Source organism: Tyto alba, unplaced genomic scaffold (assembly GCF_018691265.1).
Source record: "Tyto alba isolate M040663 unplaced genomic scaffold, T.alba_DEE_v4.0 Super-Scaffold_13, whole genome shotgun sequence".
Taxonomy (NCBI): Eukaryota; Metazoa; Chordata; class Aves; order Strigiformes; family Tytonidae; genus Tyto; species Tyto alba.
This window is the reverse complement of record NW_024881275.1, coordinates 42,031,398-42,046,379: the sequence shown is the minus strand read 5'-3', so window position 1 is coordinate 42,046,379 and position 14,982 is coordinate 42,031,398. Positions and strand designations below refer to the sequence as shown.

The 14,982-nt window shown below is 38.3% G+C and overlaps 1 protein-coding gene across 2 annotated transcripts in view; it reads left to right on the top strand.

Moving 5' to 3' along the window:
• The window catches only part of ADAMTS19 (ADAM metallopeptidase with thrombospondin type 1 motif 19), a 149,045-nt gene that overhangs the window by 22,755 nt on the left and 111,308 nt on the right, over positions 1–14,982 (top strand). For both annotated transcript variants that reach the window (XM_042788085.1, XM_033005592.2), the window contains exon 3: positions 9,293–9,458. In XM_042788085.1, coding sequence (XP_042644019.1) covers positions 9,293–9,458 — 166 coding nt within the window. The remainder of the gene's footprint in view (positions 1–9,292; positions 9,459–14,982) is intronic.

The following is a 14,982-nucleotide window of genomic DNA, read 5'->3' as shown; positions in this document are numbered from 1 at the left end:
TAATTACAGAAGTGGCTACTAAGTGGCTAACGTGTCACCATTTTAGAGAATGTCTGATAAAATTACAGGTAATGTAATTTACATCTTCCAGACTAAAATGTACCTTGAATATCTGTTGTCTTATAATGGCAGTTGAAGCACTAGGAAATTCTACCTTGCACAAAGGCAAGATGCCAACAAGTAGCTGAATGGCAGTGCCTTATGTAAAGAAATTATTTCTTGTGCTTCATATCACGTGCAAGAAATATGACAGTCCAGCCGACCAAAAGGGGAGAGGCACACTTTGGCAGTGGAGGCAGGCAAGAAGAAATATTGCTGGTAAGAGTGTAGAAGGTTTTAGGGGTGGAGGTTTTGAGTAGGTCTGGTTATGGTGCACGTTGATAAGAAAGGCATTTGTGGAGTGGGGTGGAAGAACCAAGATGTACAAAGGGACTTCAGACTGCAAGATACAACTTAATGTCCAGTTTAATGGGGAAAATGTAGCTGTATCAAAGCAGCCTTTCTTGAGGTCCTGGTGAATGTCTACAAACTTGAATAAAAATCAGTAGGTATTTCACAATCCTGTCAGTTTCACAGTTTTGACCGTATATCGTGATGCCTCAATTGCATTGTTTCCAAGGTATGTTAAATTTGTCACATCTCTCAAGTGATATTTAGGAGACTGCCAACCTTTTATGGATTGGGAGATTACTAGTAAATATTTGACAACATTGAATCATTTCCAAAGCTACAAATCTATTGGTTTCTTTGAGTTGTGGTCTGCTGAAGTACAGCCCTGGACTTAACCAGCAGTGTCGGTAAGCACTTGCAGTGCAGGGATCACAAGAACAGTGTTTGTATGTTACTCATTATAAAGTGGAAAAGAAAAGGATGCTTTTTAAAATTAATGTCAAAGAAAGTGGAGTCTGTAAGTCATGGAAAACTAAATAATCCCCTGTCCACCCTTCCATACATTAGGATCTTAATAGATACTTTTCTGTATTTTTCTTACCATCATTTTTATTAATGGTCTTGATATATTTTTGAGATCTTATTTGCTGTGGTTGGAAAAAGAAAGCTAACTAGTTTTAATTATGTATCTTGTCAGCCTTTTTTATACTCCAGAACTTCAATCCTTCCTGCTTAGCAAATAACTCTTTAATAGTGCTTTCTGACTTGTAATCTTGTAAATGAGCAAATGAGAGGGGGAGGAATTGTTCTGTTTATTTCCACTGCAGTTAAAGTTTATGCATACTCTAAAGCTACCGGTGCCAGTTCCCTACTGGAGTTTGCTGTAGGCTGTGAGCATACAAACTATATGTTTGCTCTGTCATGTTCTTTCTGGTCATTTGTTAGGCACGATTGGAGGGAGGATACTGCACGAGGTGGACCTTTGTTCTGACACGGTGCAGTTGTTCACATGCACTTAACATAGGTATGATACTGCTCTTAATATTGTCAATTGGCAGTTTTATCAGTGGTGCAGGTGATCAGCCAGCCTGGCAGAACAGGGTGAGGACAACTCTGCTAGATGGAAAATTTCCTTGAGAAACAGGATGTCTAGATTTGAAAAGGGGAGATTCTGAAAAGAAATTATGCAATTTATGTATTTTTGTTGAGAGATTTCCCTGTAAAAATCTCTTGAGAAATTAAAAATTTCAGATACAGCCTCCAAAGAGTACATGCATATATGCTAAAATCTATTTAAGATACTTATATTTAGTAAAGCTAACATCTGAAATAACTGGTAACATCTTGTGATAGATCTCAAATTTGTGTTATGAAATAATTTATTGCACACACAGCCTAATTAAAATATTTTTATTGTGGAGGTAGTCCATGATTGTTTGTGGTCACTTCTTAAGTAGGCTGTACTTTGTTTAGATGTCATCCTGCACTGTGAAAACAGTTTAGAAATCATAGCAAATATTAGAATATTGGCAATTTAAGCAGCACTTGTACCAAATACAGCAGTAATTTCTAGTAATGTGTTTATAGAGGGAGACTTAGGTCTAGAAAAGGAAATATTTTATTTCTGGCTAGGAAAGATGAAATTTTGAATCTGGAGGAAATGCCAAACATCTTAGGGTTTGGCTGACAGTGAATTAATGGTCAAATGGAAGTTTGAAGGGTAACAACCACAGACCCTCTGGGCAGACCTGATGTCTATAGTTTCTTTATTGATTTGGTCTCCTTCATTGTCTTTTCAATAAATCAGATTCCTTTGAATTTGTGTCCTTTCTGTGATCAGCTTACACTTCACTTTCCACTGTCAGCCTGAGAGATTCTTGCTCAGTTGAGTAAGGTTATGCGAATAATAGCATCTGTTGAAATGTGTCAGAATATGCAAACCCATCTCAGTTTTGGGTGCTTCACTATACTACTTCATTTGTATCTATCAAAAACAAAGAAATCCTTTTGTATGTGCAACATCAGCTTGTTTTGATGAAATTAGTCATCATTTTAAGCATCATGAGAGCAGCATCCTATAAAGAATGATTTTTTAAAAGATTCAGGGTAGTATGTATCTTAAACCAAACTGGAAGCAGAGGAGTTTGGAAGAGTTTAAGAGCCATGGAAAGATTTTTTTCTACAGATCTTAAATTTGGGGGCCAGTAGCTGAACGCATGCTTTTAATTCAGTAATCTCTGAACAGTAGTCTGAATGTTTTTCCATGGCTGTGAGGCATGGAATTGTGCATACATGTGTAGTTCCTTAGGGCACAGTCCTACCATTATAAAAATATCCCAGAAGGGATTGGACTGAATGCTATGTCAGCAGCTGAAAGCCTGTCAACAGAGATAATACTGACTTTCTCCCTGATGTGACTTCTCCTAACTGTGCAGAGAGTGGAGTGAGCAGGTAGAGAAAACCTCTAGGTGAAGTGCCATGTGTATGCTGCACAAAGCCTTGAAATGCAGTTAATTGAAGACAGAAGTTGCTGGCATTTATGAATTCTTTCTTCAGCCTTCAGCAATGAAGGTACTTAAAGATGGAAAGCTGTAGTGTGTTTGAATAACTAGAACATGTGAAGTTCTTACCCTGTTACTTACACAGTTTAAAAAGTTGTTTGAGTTTGCTTTATTATATACATTAGTAAGAGCTGGGAACCTTTATTTTTGTTGTGTTTCATCTGAAGTCAGGTCCTGATAGCATTGTTAGAATCATGACAATAAATTTAATCTGGATGTGTAAAAAGATCAGGAAAACCTTCTGCAGAGTGGGATACCAATATGCAAATTAAAGATTTTGTCTTCTTTAGTCAAGAATAAATCTTCAGTTCTGGGACATTTTACAAATTGTACAAAGATTAAAATTACCAGAATGTGTTTCAAAACTATTAAGTATTGAACTAGTACACAAGAATTGTCTTTTGCACTGTACATTGAAGAAAACCTTCCTTTTTATACTGCAGATGACATTAATACTTTGGTGCTGATGGTTGTATTATGCTTATTAAACTATATGTACATTTTCTACATCTGATAGGGATGCATTTTTCCTATAACATTGTCCTGGTTTGAGCCCAGAAGGCAACTGAGCACCATGCAGCTTTCACTCACCCCTTCCCCTCTGGAATTGGAAGAGGAAAATAAAGTAGAGAACTTGGGAATCGAGATAAGGAAAGAGAGGGGTGACTCATCTGCTGTGGTCAAGGGCAAAAGACAAACTCATTAGGGGAAGAAAAAACCATCAATTTAATTCAAACACCACCACCACTTAACAGACAGAATGGGACAGTGAGAAGCACTGCCACATCTTAAAAACACCTTCCCACACCCCTCCCTTCTTCCTAGGCTCAGTTTTGTTCTTAATCTGTTGCCCCCCTCCAGTGGGCAGCGGTTGGGGGGTGAAGTCAGTTCTATGCCTCTTCCTCCTGGGGAGGGGCACTCCTCATATTCTTTCACCTGCTTCATGTGGTTTCCCTTTCACAGGAGACAGTCCTCCACAAACTTTCTCTATCATGAGTCCTTCCCATGAGATGCATTCCTTCTGAAACGCCTGGCGTGGGTCAGCCCTGTGTGTTGCAGTCCTCCCAATGCCAAACTGCAACAGCAGAAGCTTCTTCCCACAGTGTCATATCTTCCCTTCTTCAAATGCAGTCACCTGCTCCTGTGTAGGCTTCTCCACAGGCCACAGGCAGATCTCTGCTCCACTGTGGACCCCCATGGGTGGCAGAGGGGGTGGCCCTACTGTCTCACCATGGGATACAAGAGGGGTTTCTGCTCCAGTGCACCTTCTCCTCCTTCCTTCTACTGACTTCAGTGTTTGCATAAGTGTCCTCACATCTCGCCTTCACAAGTCCCAACCTCCTCTCGGGTTCCCCTTCTTAAATACATTCTCGCAGAGGTGCAGCTACCATTGCTAATTGGCTTGGACCTGGCCAGAGGTGGGTCTGACTTGGAGCCATGGGAGCTTTTGAGAAGCTGCTCACAGGAGCCACCACTGTAGCTCCCTCCCCTGCTACCAAAAGCCCTGCCACACAAACCCAGCACAGACAGTATTGCTATTTGCCTTGGGTAGTATGGTGGGTGCATGAAGAAGTACAGTTTTGTACAGCCTGTCCTTGCTCACTATGTGCATATGCTTCACAAGACAGTAAAAAGTAGACTGCAGGGAAAATTTTATTGGGGTTGTAACATGGCAACGCTATGTCCATTTATTACTGAAATCTAGTTTAAGATGCCTGCTGAATGGATAAAGAGACAAAGGAGTAGTGAGAAAACAGGGAAAATGTAACATGGTGAGAGTTTACTTTAGGTGAGAATTAGGAAATTTTGAATTTACTGCTTATTAGGGGAACTCACCATTATTAAGTATGCCCGTGTCAATGCAAACATGCAGCTGATAGTAATAACCTGCAAGGTGGGGACAGGTATGTCACTCTGTAGGGATGGCTTCTGTGGGATGGCACCAGGGAGTGCCCTGTGTTGGCCACAGCTGGTTCCAGCAGGCTCCAACAGACCTGCTATGGGGTACAGTTGAGCCCCTCAGCCAAGATGGTAGTGCCTCTTGGAAAAGGAAAGGGTAAAACACTGCCCAGCAGTGTGAGGAGTGAGCAAAAACGTAAGAGAAACATCTTTGAAGACACCAAGGGCAGAGGAGGAGGAGGTGGTGCTCCAGCTGCTGGAGCAGGTATTCTCACTGCAGGTCCTCCATGGGGTCTTCCCTGGCTCTGACCCAGGCCAGGGCAGGTGGGAATGCCCTGAAGGACACTTCTGGCTGTGGAGAGCCCATGCTGCAGCAGGCTTATCCTGAAGGACTGCAGACTGTGGAGAGGGAGGAAGGGCAAAGTGTGAGGATGAAGGAGCAGTAAAGAGAAACTGTTATGTGTTGACTGTACCCGCCATTCCCCCCTGACTGTGCTGCCTAGGGTGCAGGGGAAGGTGGTGTTTTCATTTGTCTTTGTTGCTCACTATCCAAAGCTGTTTTAATTGGCAATAAATTAAATTCATTATCTGCAAGTCAAGTTCTGTTTGCCCATGATGGTAATAGCTAAATGATCTCTCTGTCCTTATCTCGACCCATGAGTTATTTTTTTTAAATCTCATTTTCTCCCCCTGTCCTGTTGCGGAAGGGAAGTAGGAGAGCTGCTGGGTGGGCGCTTGGCAGCTGGCCAAGGTCAACCCACCACAGTGCTGAATTGTTTAGTGAATTAAGTATTTTACTTCGACACGTCAAGCCACAGGATTAGAAACTGCTACTACATAAGCGACTAATGATAAATTGTGGACCACTGAGACTCATCCTTTGGAGCTGGCACACTGCTTTGTTTAAAGTTAAAAACCCTTAATGTTCTGACATCTGTCACTCTGAATTGGTATGCAGGGAAGAGTATATAAAAGTTTAAAGAAATCTTTGCCAATCTTGACATTTCCTGGCTTATACCCAGTATCTGATAACTATATGCATAGGCGGTCTTCACAAATTTACTTCACTTCTATGTTTGTATAACTCCTCATGGTAATATAACTTCAGTAGAAACAGTAGACTTATTTCAGGTTTTCATATGTTACATGACAGAATGTCAAATCGTTACATATGCCCCAAATAGGAAAAATGAAAATGCTGTCTTTTAGGGAGGAAATGCTGGGCAGAAAAGATTAGCATGAGTGTTCTAACATAGATGTTAAAAATAAGATAGGATAGCAGTTTCTCTTATAATGTCTTTTATCAGATGCAATTGCCCAGAATATTCAGATATTTTTAATTCTTTATCTCTCATCTATGATATTTCTAATTGGATGTGAATAAAAAAAAGAGTTTAGTATTTCAGAAGAATTCTGATCTGCTTACTTTTTGTGATTATTGTATATTTTGGATAAGACAGAAGGTTAGTTTTCATTCAGACTTAGTGTTTCCACATAGCTTTTTTGTGTTTGTTTCTTTTAAGAAAGTGCAAAGTCTTGACATGGTGTGAATGTATGTTGTGGAAAGCTTTTATTTATGAGGGCAAGTGTCCGCTTTAAAATACATGTGGATGTGAGTCCATTTCAGAGTGTCCATACTTAGTCCTGTGTAATAGTCTACATGCTCACTTGATTAAGTCTGCCCTGTACTTAAGGTCTCACTCTCCTGCATAGAAGTAAGTAGAATGCAGAGCAAGTTCCCTGTACATCCTTACTTAGGGGATCTGAGCAATTTGTTGCCAAATGAGGTTGTCCTGCACTGGAACTCTACTGATATATGTGTGCTACATTTAAGTTTTGTTTTATTTCAGGTAAGAAACTTGAAAATGCAGGGATACATGAATGCAGGAGGAAGAATGGCATGTTATGTTACCTTTGCATGAGATAAGTCCACCATTCTGGTAGCCTTTTCATTTCCAGCTGTGAGCAGTGGTAGCTTTTCAGATGAAACTGGTGGGAGGTGGATCAGTTTCTTAGAACTCACTTACAGTTCTACTCCAGATGCATTTTTTTTTTTAATCTTTTTTTTGATGTGCATTTTCATGACATGGAGGTTTTGCCATTTGAACTGTCTGAAGCCTCTGTTTGGCCCTGGCATCCAGTATCTCAAAACATGTTGAAACTGTGGTGCTTTAACATATGGCTTTGATTTTCTCTGTTTTCAGTGCTTAGTTTTATGATAGAATATTCTAATTTTAGTTCTAATGATTATGAAAAAAAAAGAGTATGGTTGGTAAAGATATGTCTTCATCTTCCCTTTTCTACCTATGAAATTGTCCAAGAGATGGAGAATAGTCATGTTTTTTTCAGAAGACATCAAAATGATCACAGAGATTATTTGGTTATCCAGATTTGTCTGAAAATTACCCATTTGATTATATATAACTGAGGTTAATTTTATTCAGTAAACTTTACATCAGTGTTCAGTTCTTTAACTTCTGGCTCAGGAGACTGGCAGTAGTTTTTGGAGTTCTCTACTAATGGATTAACCTTCAGTTTATGCAAGAAGCTGAAGGAAAGCGTAAAATGTCAGTGGTCCTAGCACAGCTTCTCGGTATGTCTAGCTGCCAATATGAAGAACAGCATCTTAAAGACCTGTTTTCATTTTGTAGCAAAGAAAATGAAGACAGAGAAATACGGCAAATGTGCTGTGGTGGAATCTTTGTTCAAGGTGGTCTAAGGCCTTGTTTTTTGTCGGTGGACAGGGGAAACCTGCAGCACCACATGATTGGGAGCTATTCCTGTCTTATATCCAGAGTTTATCAGTGTCTGTCATAAGCTAAAAAATTATTTAAAAAAATCTATGCCTGAGTGAAATTCAGCATTCGACATAAGAATAAAATTTAAAATAGTTTATGCATTTTATTAGTATTTGAGAACTGTGCTTTTAAATAAGATTTCATTTAACATAATGTATAGTTTACATTAGGAAAGTTGTTATGTAAAGGTAACATTATTCAAGACATATAGAAGTGGCATCTAGCAGGTCTAGGGAAAGTACTTAGCAATATATAAGTACCTAATCTTCTAAATATATAACATTTAAGGGTTATGATGATGATAAACTGACCTAAACAGGAAGGACAAAAGGAAGCAGAACAGCCCAACAAACCCAGCTACTTTTATGTTTCTGTACAATGTTAATGATGACCGTCATCAATATTCTGCAGCTAGTGTAGCTGAGTTAAAAATTGAATACATGTATTCACGTTTATTTAATGTGATTGTACAGAGAGATTGTGTTGGAGTTTTTTATTTTTAAAGCAATGCCTACTTATGTTTGAAGGTAATAGCATTTTATATCATCCGTAAAATTTAATTTTGTTTTCTTGCTTGGATCGGAATTTCTTTTTGGTGATTTATCCATATGTCAGTCAGAATATCCAGTGTGATAATGACATCTACATAATTCCAGAAGAAAGAAAATTCTTTTCTATTTCTCTCCAGTCATACTACATGGAAACATGCAGAAGGGCTCTTTGCTTCTCTTAGCCAGATACACCACATTGTTTTATTTCTGTAGCAAAACTGTTTAATAGGTTTTTAAGTTTAGAAAATGACAAAGTTGACTGTCAGTCTTGCTGATGACATTTTCTAGGAGGAAAAAAACCTCACAAAATGTTGCTGTCTCCATCTTTACTCATGATAGGAACTTGTGTGTTAGCAGCTTAACAATTTGAGCTGAGTTAGATTTGTATGGTATTTATATAAATATGTTTTATAGTATTTTTTTTTTTAACTTTGACCACACTTGTAATATTGGATATGCATCTGGTGTGTTAGCTTTTTATGTATGTTTATATGTATAAATATTTTGGGGTGGGGGGGAGCTAACCAACTAAACAGCTGTATTCGAATGTTTTTCTGTTTTAGCTGCTAGCAACCAAGGAGGGATTGCTGCCTTTTTTAATACTTTTTAAACTTGAAAAATTGTAAAAGGAGTGTCACAAGATGTTTTTCCCAGCTTCATAGTTGTTCAGGATATATTCTAATGCCCTAAATTATTCCTGTTATTTCACTAAGAATAGTTATCTAAAAATGTGACAATACACTGAGTAATAAAATGAGTGTATGGACTTTTCTGTACATGCTGTACATATTTATATGACTCTGTGGGTCTCCCAAAGCAAACTTTTAAAATTCCAGATCTTTTACCATGCATCTGCTACTGGCATGTAGCCACCCACCCACACAGATTTAGTTGAAATAAAATAAATTTATTCTAGTTCACTTAAGTAGAAAGTCTTGTAAAATGTAAAGGTAGTCACCTTGCTGGTAAGGTTACTAAAACAAAGGGTTTTCTTAAGTGGAGTTTTGTGGGTTTTTTCATTCTGCAGGACTGTGTACAATTTCATACTGTCTTAAATTCTTATCTTATATGTTCCTTTTGTTTTTCTTTGCAGATGGGGTTTATACAGATTAATGAGGACTTCATATTTATTGAGCCACTCAATCGCACTTTGGCTGTGACAGGTCATGCACACAGGGTGTACAGACGAAAAAGGTCCATAGAGGAGAAAATTACTGAAAAGCCAGCTTCCCAGAGTCAGTACTGTGGTGTTGTTACAGGTAATACACAAATTTCACTGAAAAGATATAATGTAGCAGATGTATTTTTAAGATATAAAGATAGTAGTTAAAACCAACCACCAACAAAAGCATATCTGATTATTTTTGTAGTGGTAATTTATGGTGGACTTTGAGGTAGTGTGCTGAGGCTGCCAGTTCACTTGTTGGAAGAGGGAACTGTCCATTAAGGAATAGAAACTGCTTATTAAAGTCCAGTTATATTTGAAAGTAAAAATCTTTGGGTCATTTTTTACTTCAACTTAATAATTACAACCTATTTCTTGTCTCTCTGTCTTTGTAGTTGCTTAATTACTTACTACGTGTAGTGCTTGTACTTAATTTTCCATTTTAAAACATTAGCACAGTTCATCCCAGTTTCAGTTAGTAATAAGTCTTGAACTTCCAAATAGGTCTGACACTGAATTGAAATTATTTTTGTAACAAATGCCACTTAGAAGAACGGTATGAAACAATCCTAGTTGTGGTGGGTAGAAGTTGAAGTAAAGAGTTTCAACAAAAATATGGCACATAGTGATGACTTAAGAGTTTTCAGTGGAGAGGGAAAAAAATTACCTTTGTGAAAGATGACATTCTGTTGTTCCTACTTCATCATCAGCTCCTCTTCTCCAAAGGATAAAGGACATCTCAGACTTTTGACTTCAGCATGAGATGACGGTGTTTTTAATGGTGTGAGAAATTATTTTTTCCCAGGAAATAAACCAGAATGAGTGCACATTTATAGGCATTTTCTTCCAAGTCTCCTAGCCTTACATAAATGAGATACTGACAAAGCGGAAAGAAATAACAGGTGCACTGACATGGCTAGGGGGCTGGTTAATACAACATTTGGGGTGAGGCAGAAGGAACTGAGTTATTTCAAACAGGTAAAGAAAGATAAAGGAAGGATGCATTTGCAGTGTTCCAGTGCCTAACAGGCTGTGGAGGGAAGATGAAGCCAGACTTTTCTTAGAGGTATGCTGTGACAGGATGAAAGCCAACAGTTGTAACTTGCATTCAAGGAAATTTCAGTTCGGCATAAGGAAGAAAAATCTCAGCGAGAATGCTTAGCACTGGGAAGGGGTTGCCTAGAGAGGCTGTGGAGTCTGCATCTTCAGACATTTACAAGATATAGCTGGAAACAGCTCCAAGAACGCTGATCTTACTTCAGCACTTGCCCTGACTGGAGCAGGGGGTTGGTCTAGCTGACCTCCGGAGTCTAGCTGACCTCCGGAGATCCCTTCCAGCCTAAACTTTTCTGTGGCTGTGTGGTTCTTCCTGAACACTACTACTGCTCTATGTGTTTTATATAGTTACAGAATAAATGTGACAGTTTTTTTTTTTTATTTATTTTGGAACTATTATTTTTATAATTGGCCATCTATCCACAGGTTGAAATCAAAGGTGAATCAGCAAAACAAGGCTCTTTTTGTAGTTATTAAGAGGAACTAAGTAAATGACATGTAACTTCCTCCAGCAGGCTTTGTATTTCTATTCTAGTGTTGCAACTGCTTATCTAAAAGTGAAATATTCTATATTAGCAAAAGTTGTTCACATAATGTAAAGCTGGTTATTCTTTCTTTTTAGCGATAAGTGAGTTAGAGCATGCATGTCTGCATGTGTTCGGGAGTGAGCAAAATAGAAAATGAAAAGAATGAATGACGTGCACTGGGAAAAGGGAGAGGGACATCTAATAAATAGCAAACCGTGATGTATATGATAATGAGTAAAGATTCAAACTCTTCTGCAAGGACGTTATTTTTCTGTCTTGCTCGTTACCAGTCATCCTTTCACTTTCTTTTTTGCTCTAAAATGGGAAAGTCATTTTATTCTGTTCTAGTAATCTTATGCTCAAGGCCCTGACTTGGTGCAAATAGTCTGTCAACAGAGATTCAAATATTTACTTGAAATAAGTTTCATTATCTCTACTACCAGCCTGAAATTTCAAAGTAACTCAAGCTGTGCATAACTGATTAGCATCGGTTGGCATAACCTTATTGCTAGGGGGATATAAAAATCTGCAATTTCTAACTGATGCTGTTTGTATGAGCAAGACCAGTCCCTCACACCACTGCTACAGGTAATTTTACTAAACGGAGCTGCAGTAAGTTACATGCATAAAAGCTCTGTCTATGCTAGGAGCAATTTGCTAGTGTGACATGCAGTTAGCTAATATCACCAAAACATTCATGGTATGGACACAGCCTTTAAGGTGAATTGAAGCAACAAAAATAAGTCTTTACAGCAATATTTGAGGATTTAAAGTTAAATCATAAACTAGGTAGATCAATGAAACAAAGATAAAACAGATGAGTATATGGGGCTCTCCGATACTCTCAGGTTATGCACAGATGCCTTTGGTAGCTATGTGACACAGAGAAACTATTATCTTGTCAATATGGCAGCTTCTCAGCAATATGGACCTATCTTACAACAGGATCTCTTGCTTCTAGAGTAGTCATGTGTCAGAATAGGTGCTCTGGGACAGGTATTCATGCTGCAGGTTTGGAGCCAAATTGATCTCAAAGACTGGCTACCTATCAAGCAAATGAGTATTGCCAGTGATAATTTGCAATTATTAGAAGGAATGAATGCCTGTGCTGGAGGTGTTGAAGGATCGCTATTGGAAATAATATCTTTTCATGCAGTACTAGAAGTGGTGATCAAAGAAGGTATTGTTTGTTGTCCATTACTGTTGCAGGCTGGATTGAAAGATGCTACACAGCCACATTGTTTGGAGAGAACAAAGACTTGTTTTTATGAATGGGGTGTATTTTTCTTATTAATTAGGGGAGGGAGAGAATTGTTCCAACAGAGGCAGGTGGTTTCTGGTTTTGTAGAGTGTGTGTATATATCCTTGCATTGAATGTGTGTGTGATTTATTTACATATGTGAGCCAGTTGCACATACACAGACCTCACACTCCACACCTTTCTTTAGCACATGGCCCATAAAACCTTTCAAAGCAACCAGTTCACAAGTGTGTTACAGAGAAAATGTGAGAGAAGCAGTTGCTATTAAAGCAAAGGACAACGTTGGAAACCTAAGGTCTTTACCCTCTATCTAATCTGAAGCAGTTGTTCCAGGCTGAAGTTGCTTGTACAGTGAATCTAACTCATGGTAAAGGCATGGGGCACTTTGAGGTGGTGGTGGTGAAATTATCTTCTCAAATGGTCATTCTTTTTCACACAGACCAGTGATCAAGAGCTCTTACCCAGGATACAGTAGATCTGAATTTTGAATCCCTTCTGTATTTGGGAGACTGGAAGCACTCTCTTTTACTTCTCATGTCTGGTGATAAATAATACACTGTTCTGAGTTATGAGGAGATTGTACTTCTCCTCTTAGAGTGATGCCATTGACAGGCAAAAGCCTGACGGTTTCACTGGGACAAAAGCAGAAGTTTGACTTCACAGGATATAGATTGGGCAGTCAGCTGGAAGAACTGTGGTGGTTCCTGCTCTACAGCCTGTTTTCACATGATAATCATGAAATAAAATGCATAAATAATCTTGGTCATAGGTCTAGATTTTTGAGACTGTGCTAGATGGACTGGTGCTGCTTGAGGTACTGGTTTCTATTCCTTGGATCGATCAGAAACAGGTTGCCACTCTGCATTAAGACATTTAAATCCCTATCCAAACTATAGCGGAGGTATACCTTGTGGCTGCCTCAGCTTCTGAATATTCCCTGCCTAGCTAGAATACTGCAATTTCTACATGGCTAGGGTACCCATTTTCTTTTCCCTGAGGAAGGAAAGTCTGGAGAGTGATAGTGATTGCTCTGTAGTCTGCGCATCATGTAGATTTATTCAGGGAATGCTCTTGTCTGAAGACTTGTAAGTGTCCTGTAGTCATAGCCTGTTCTTAATGTTGGCTCAGATGTTTTATGGAACCTGTGGTTATAGTAGCTGGATTTTCAGCTCTTTTAGGTTTTTTTTGTGCAGATTTTTATTGTTTTGTTAACACTTGTTATTTTCTCTTAATTATCTGTTGAATATCAGAAGTACTTGCTGCAGTATTTTGAGCTTTTTTGCTGGAGCACTGGAGTGTTTCTAGTTTTCCTTTCAGTCAACTGAGTTTAAGTAATAAATGGATATGGAATATTCATATTTTCTATAGTTGCACAAAACATAGAAATCTTATTGCACAGAACCCTCATGTAGCATTTATTATTTTATTTTGCCTGTGTAATTCAATTTTTAAGATGAATTTATGCATCTCTAATCTCAAGAAGCAGGGTTTTTTTCAGTTAATCTGTCTGTTATCTTGTTAGCACATACATTATTGATGTAGATATGTTTTTTTGCAGGAGTTATTATCTTTTACATACTGTACCTTCAATAATGAGAAATTCTTTGTTATTTTTACTTATTTATGAGAATGTAAAGAAACAAGTGGTTTTGCCTAAAGCCTGCTTTGCTTGTTAACTGGCAGTAATCATGGCAGTTGCCTGAATACCACTGGTTCCAAAATTACTAACTCAGTTTATTTGAAGGTCTTAGGGAAGAGCTAAAATTTTCAAATGAATGAGATCTCATGTGATGGGGAATTCTGCCAGCAATTTGGAAAAGGTTGGCTGGCCAAGAACAGATTGTCCTTTGGTTTGTTAACCTGGCATATATCTGAGGCAAGTAACGGGCACTGGCCCTTGCAGCCAGCTTGTTTACAAAGCTGTGCAGTCTTCCCATCCACTACAATCCTGCAAGACACAGGTTCCAACATTTTATGGGACTGCAGTGACCTTAGTCTTTAGCACAATGCTGTATTTTATTTTGGGCTGCTTACTGTCAATTCTGAATAAAAATGCACTGCTAGCTAAAACTTTCAGAAAGGTGTGTTAGCAGACTTCTCTGACATGCTAATATTAAATTTAAAGTTTTTACCCACTAGCTGCTGTATTTTTACAAAGAAGTGAACAATGAATAAACTGTGTTGCTGGAAACTGCCCTGGTATCAATCACTGCTCCTAGGAGGAAGGCAGATTGACCAGATGGCTCACAAGAGATCTTTTTTAACTCAAATGAGTTTACTATTTAAACTTAGATCTGTAGACTACTCTTGCAGCATTAGATGCTTGTATGGTAAGTCATAGTTGTATGGCTTATAGGGTGTGGGTGTTTTGGCACAAATCCTAACACTGAAATTTCATTAAAAATTATTCTCAAAAGAGTGATGAAAACACACATAATGTTTTATAAACTAGGCTGTAGATCCACAGTTAACAAACACAAGTAAAGCTAGAGGCCAGCTATACATATAAGGCTAAGCAAATGTCTGAAGGTTCAGAATGAGAGAGGTTAAAATTAATTTTAGATAGCTTATAAATTTGTAAGTTGTTTCTACTTCTAGGCAAACACAAAGTGTGTATTTCTGGAGCTTATATACTTTTTTTCCTTTAGTAAATTTGTATGCTTGTCAGTGTTAGTAAGTTTTATGTTGTCACCAGTTGTAGAGGAATCAGTAAGCTCTTCTACAACGTGGTGGAATGGCCTAAATCACACGTACATACCCTTTAACATGTGACT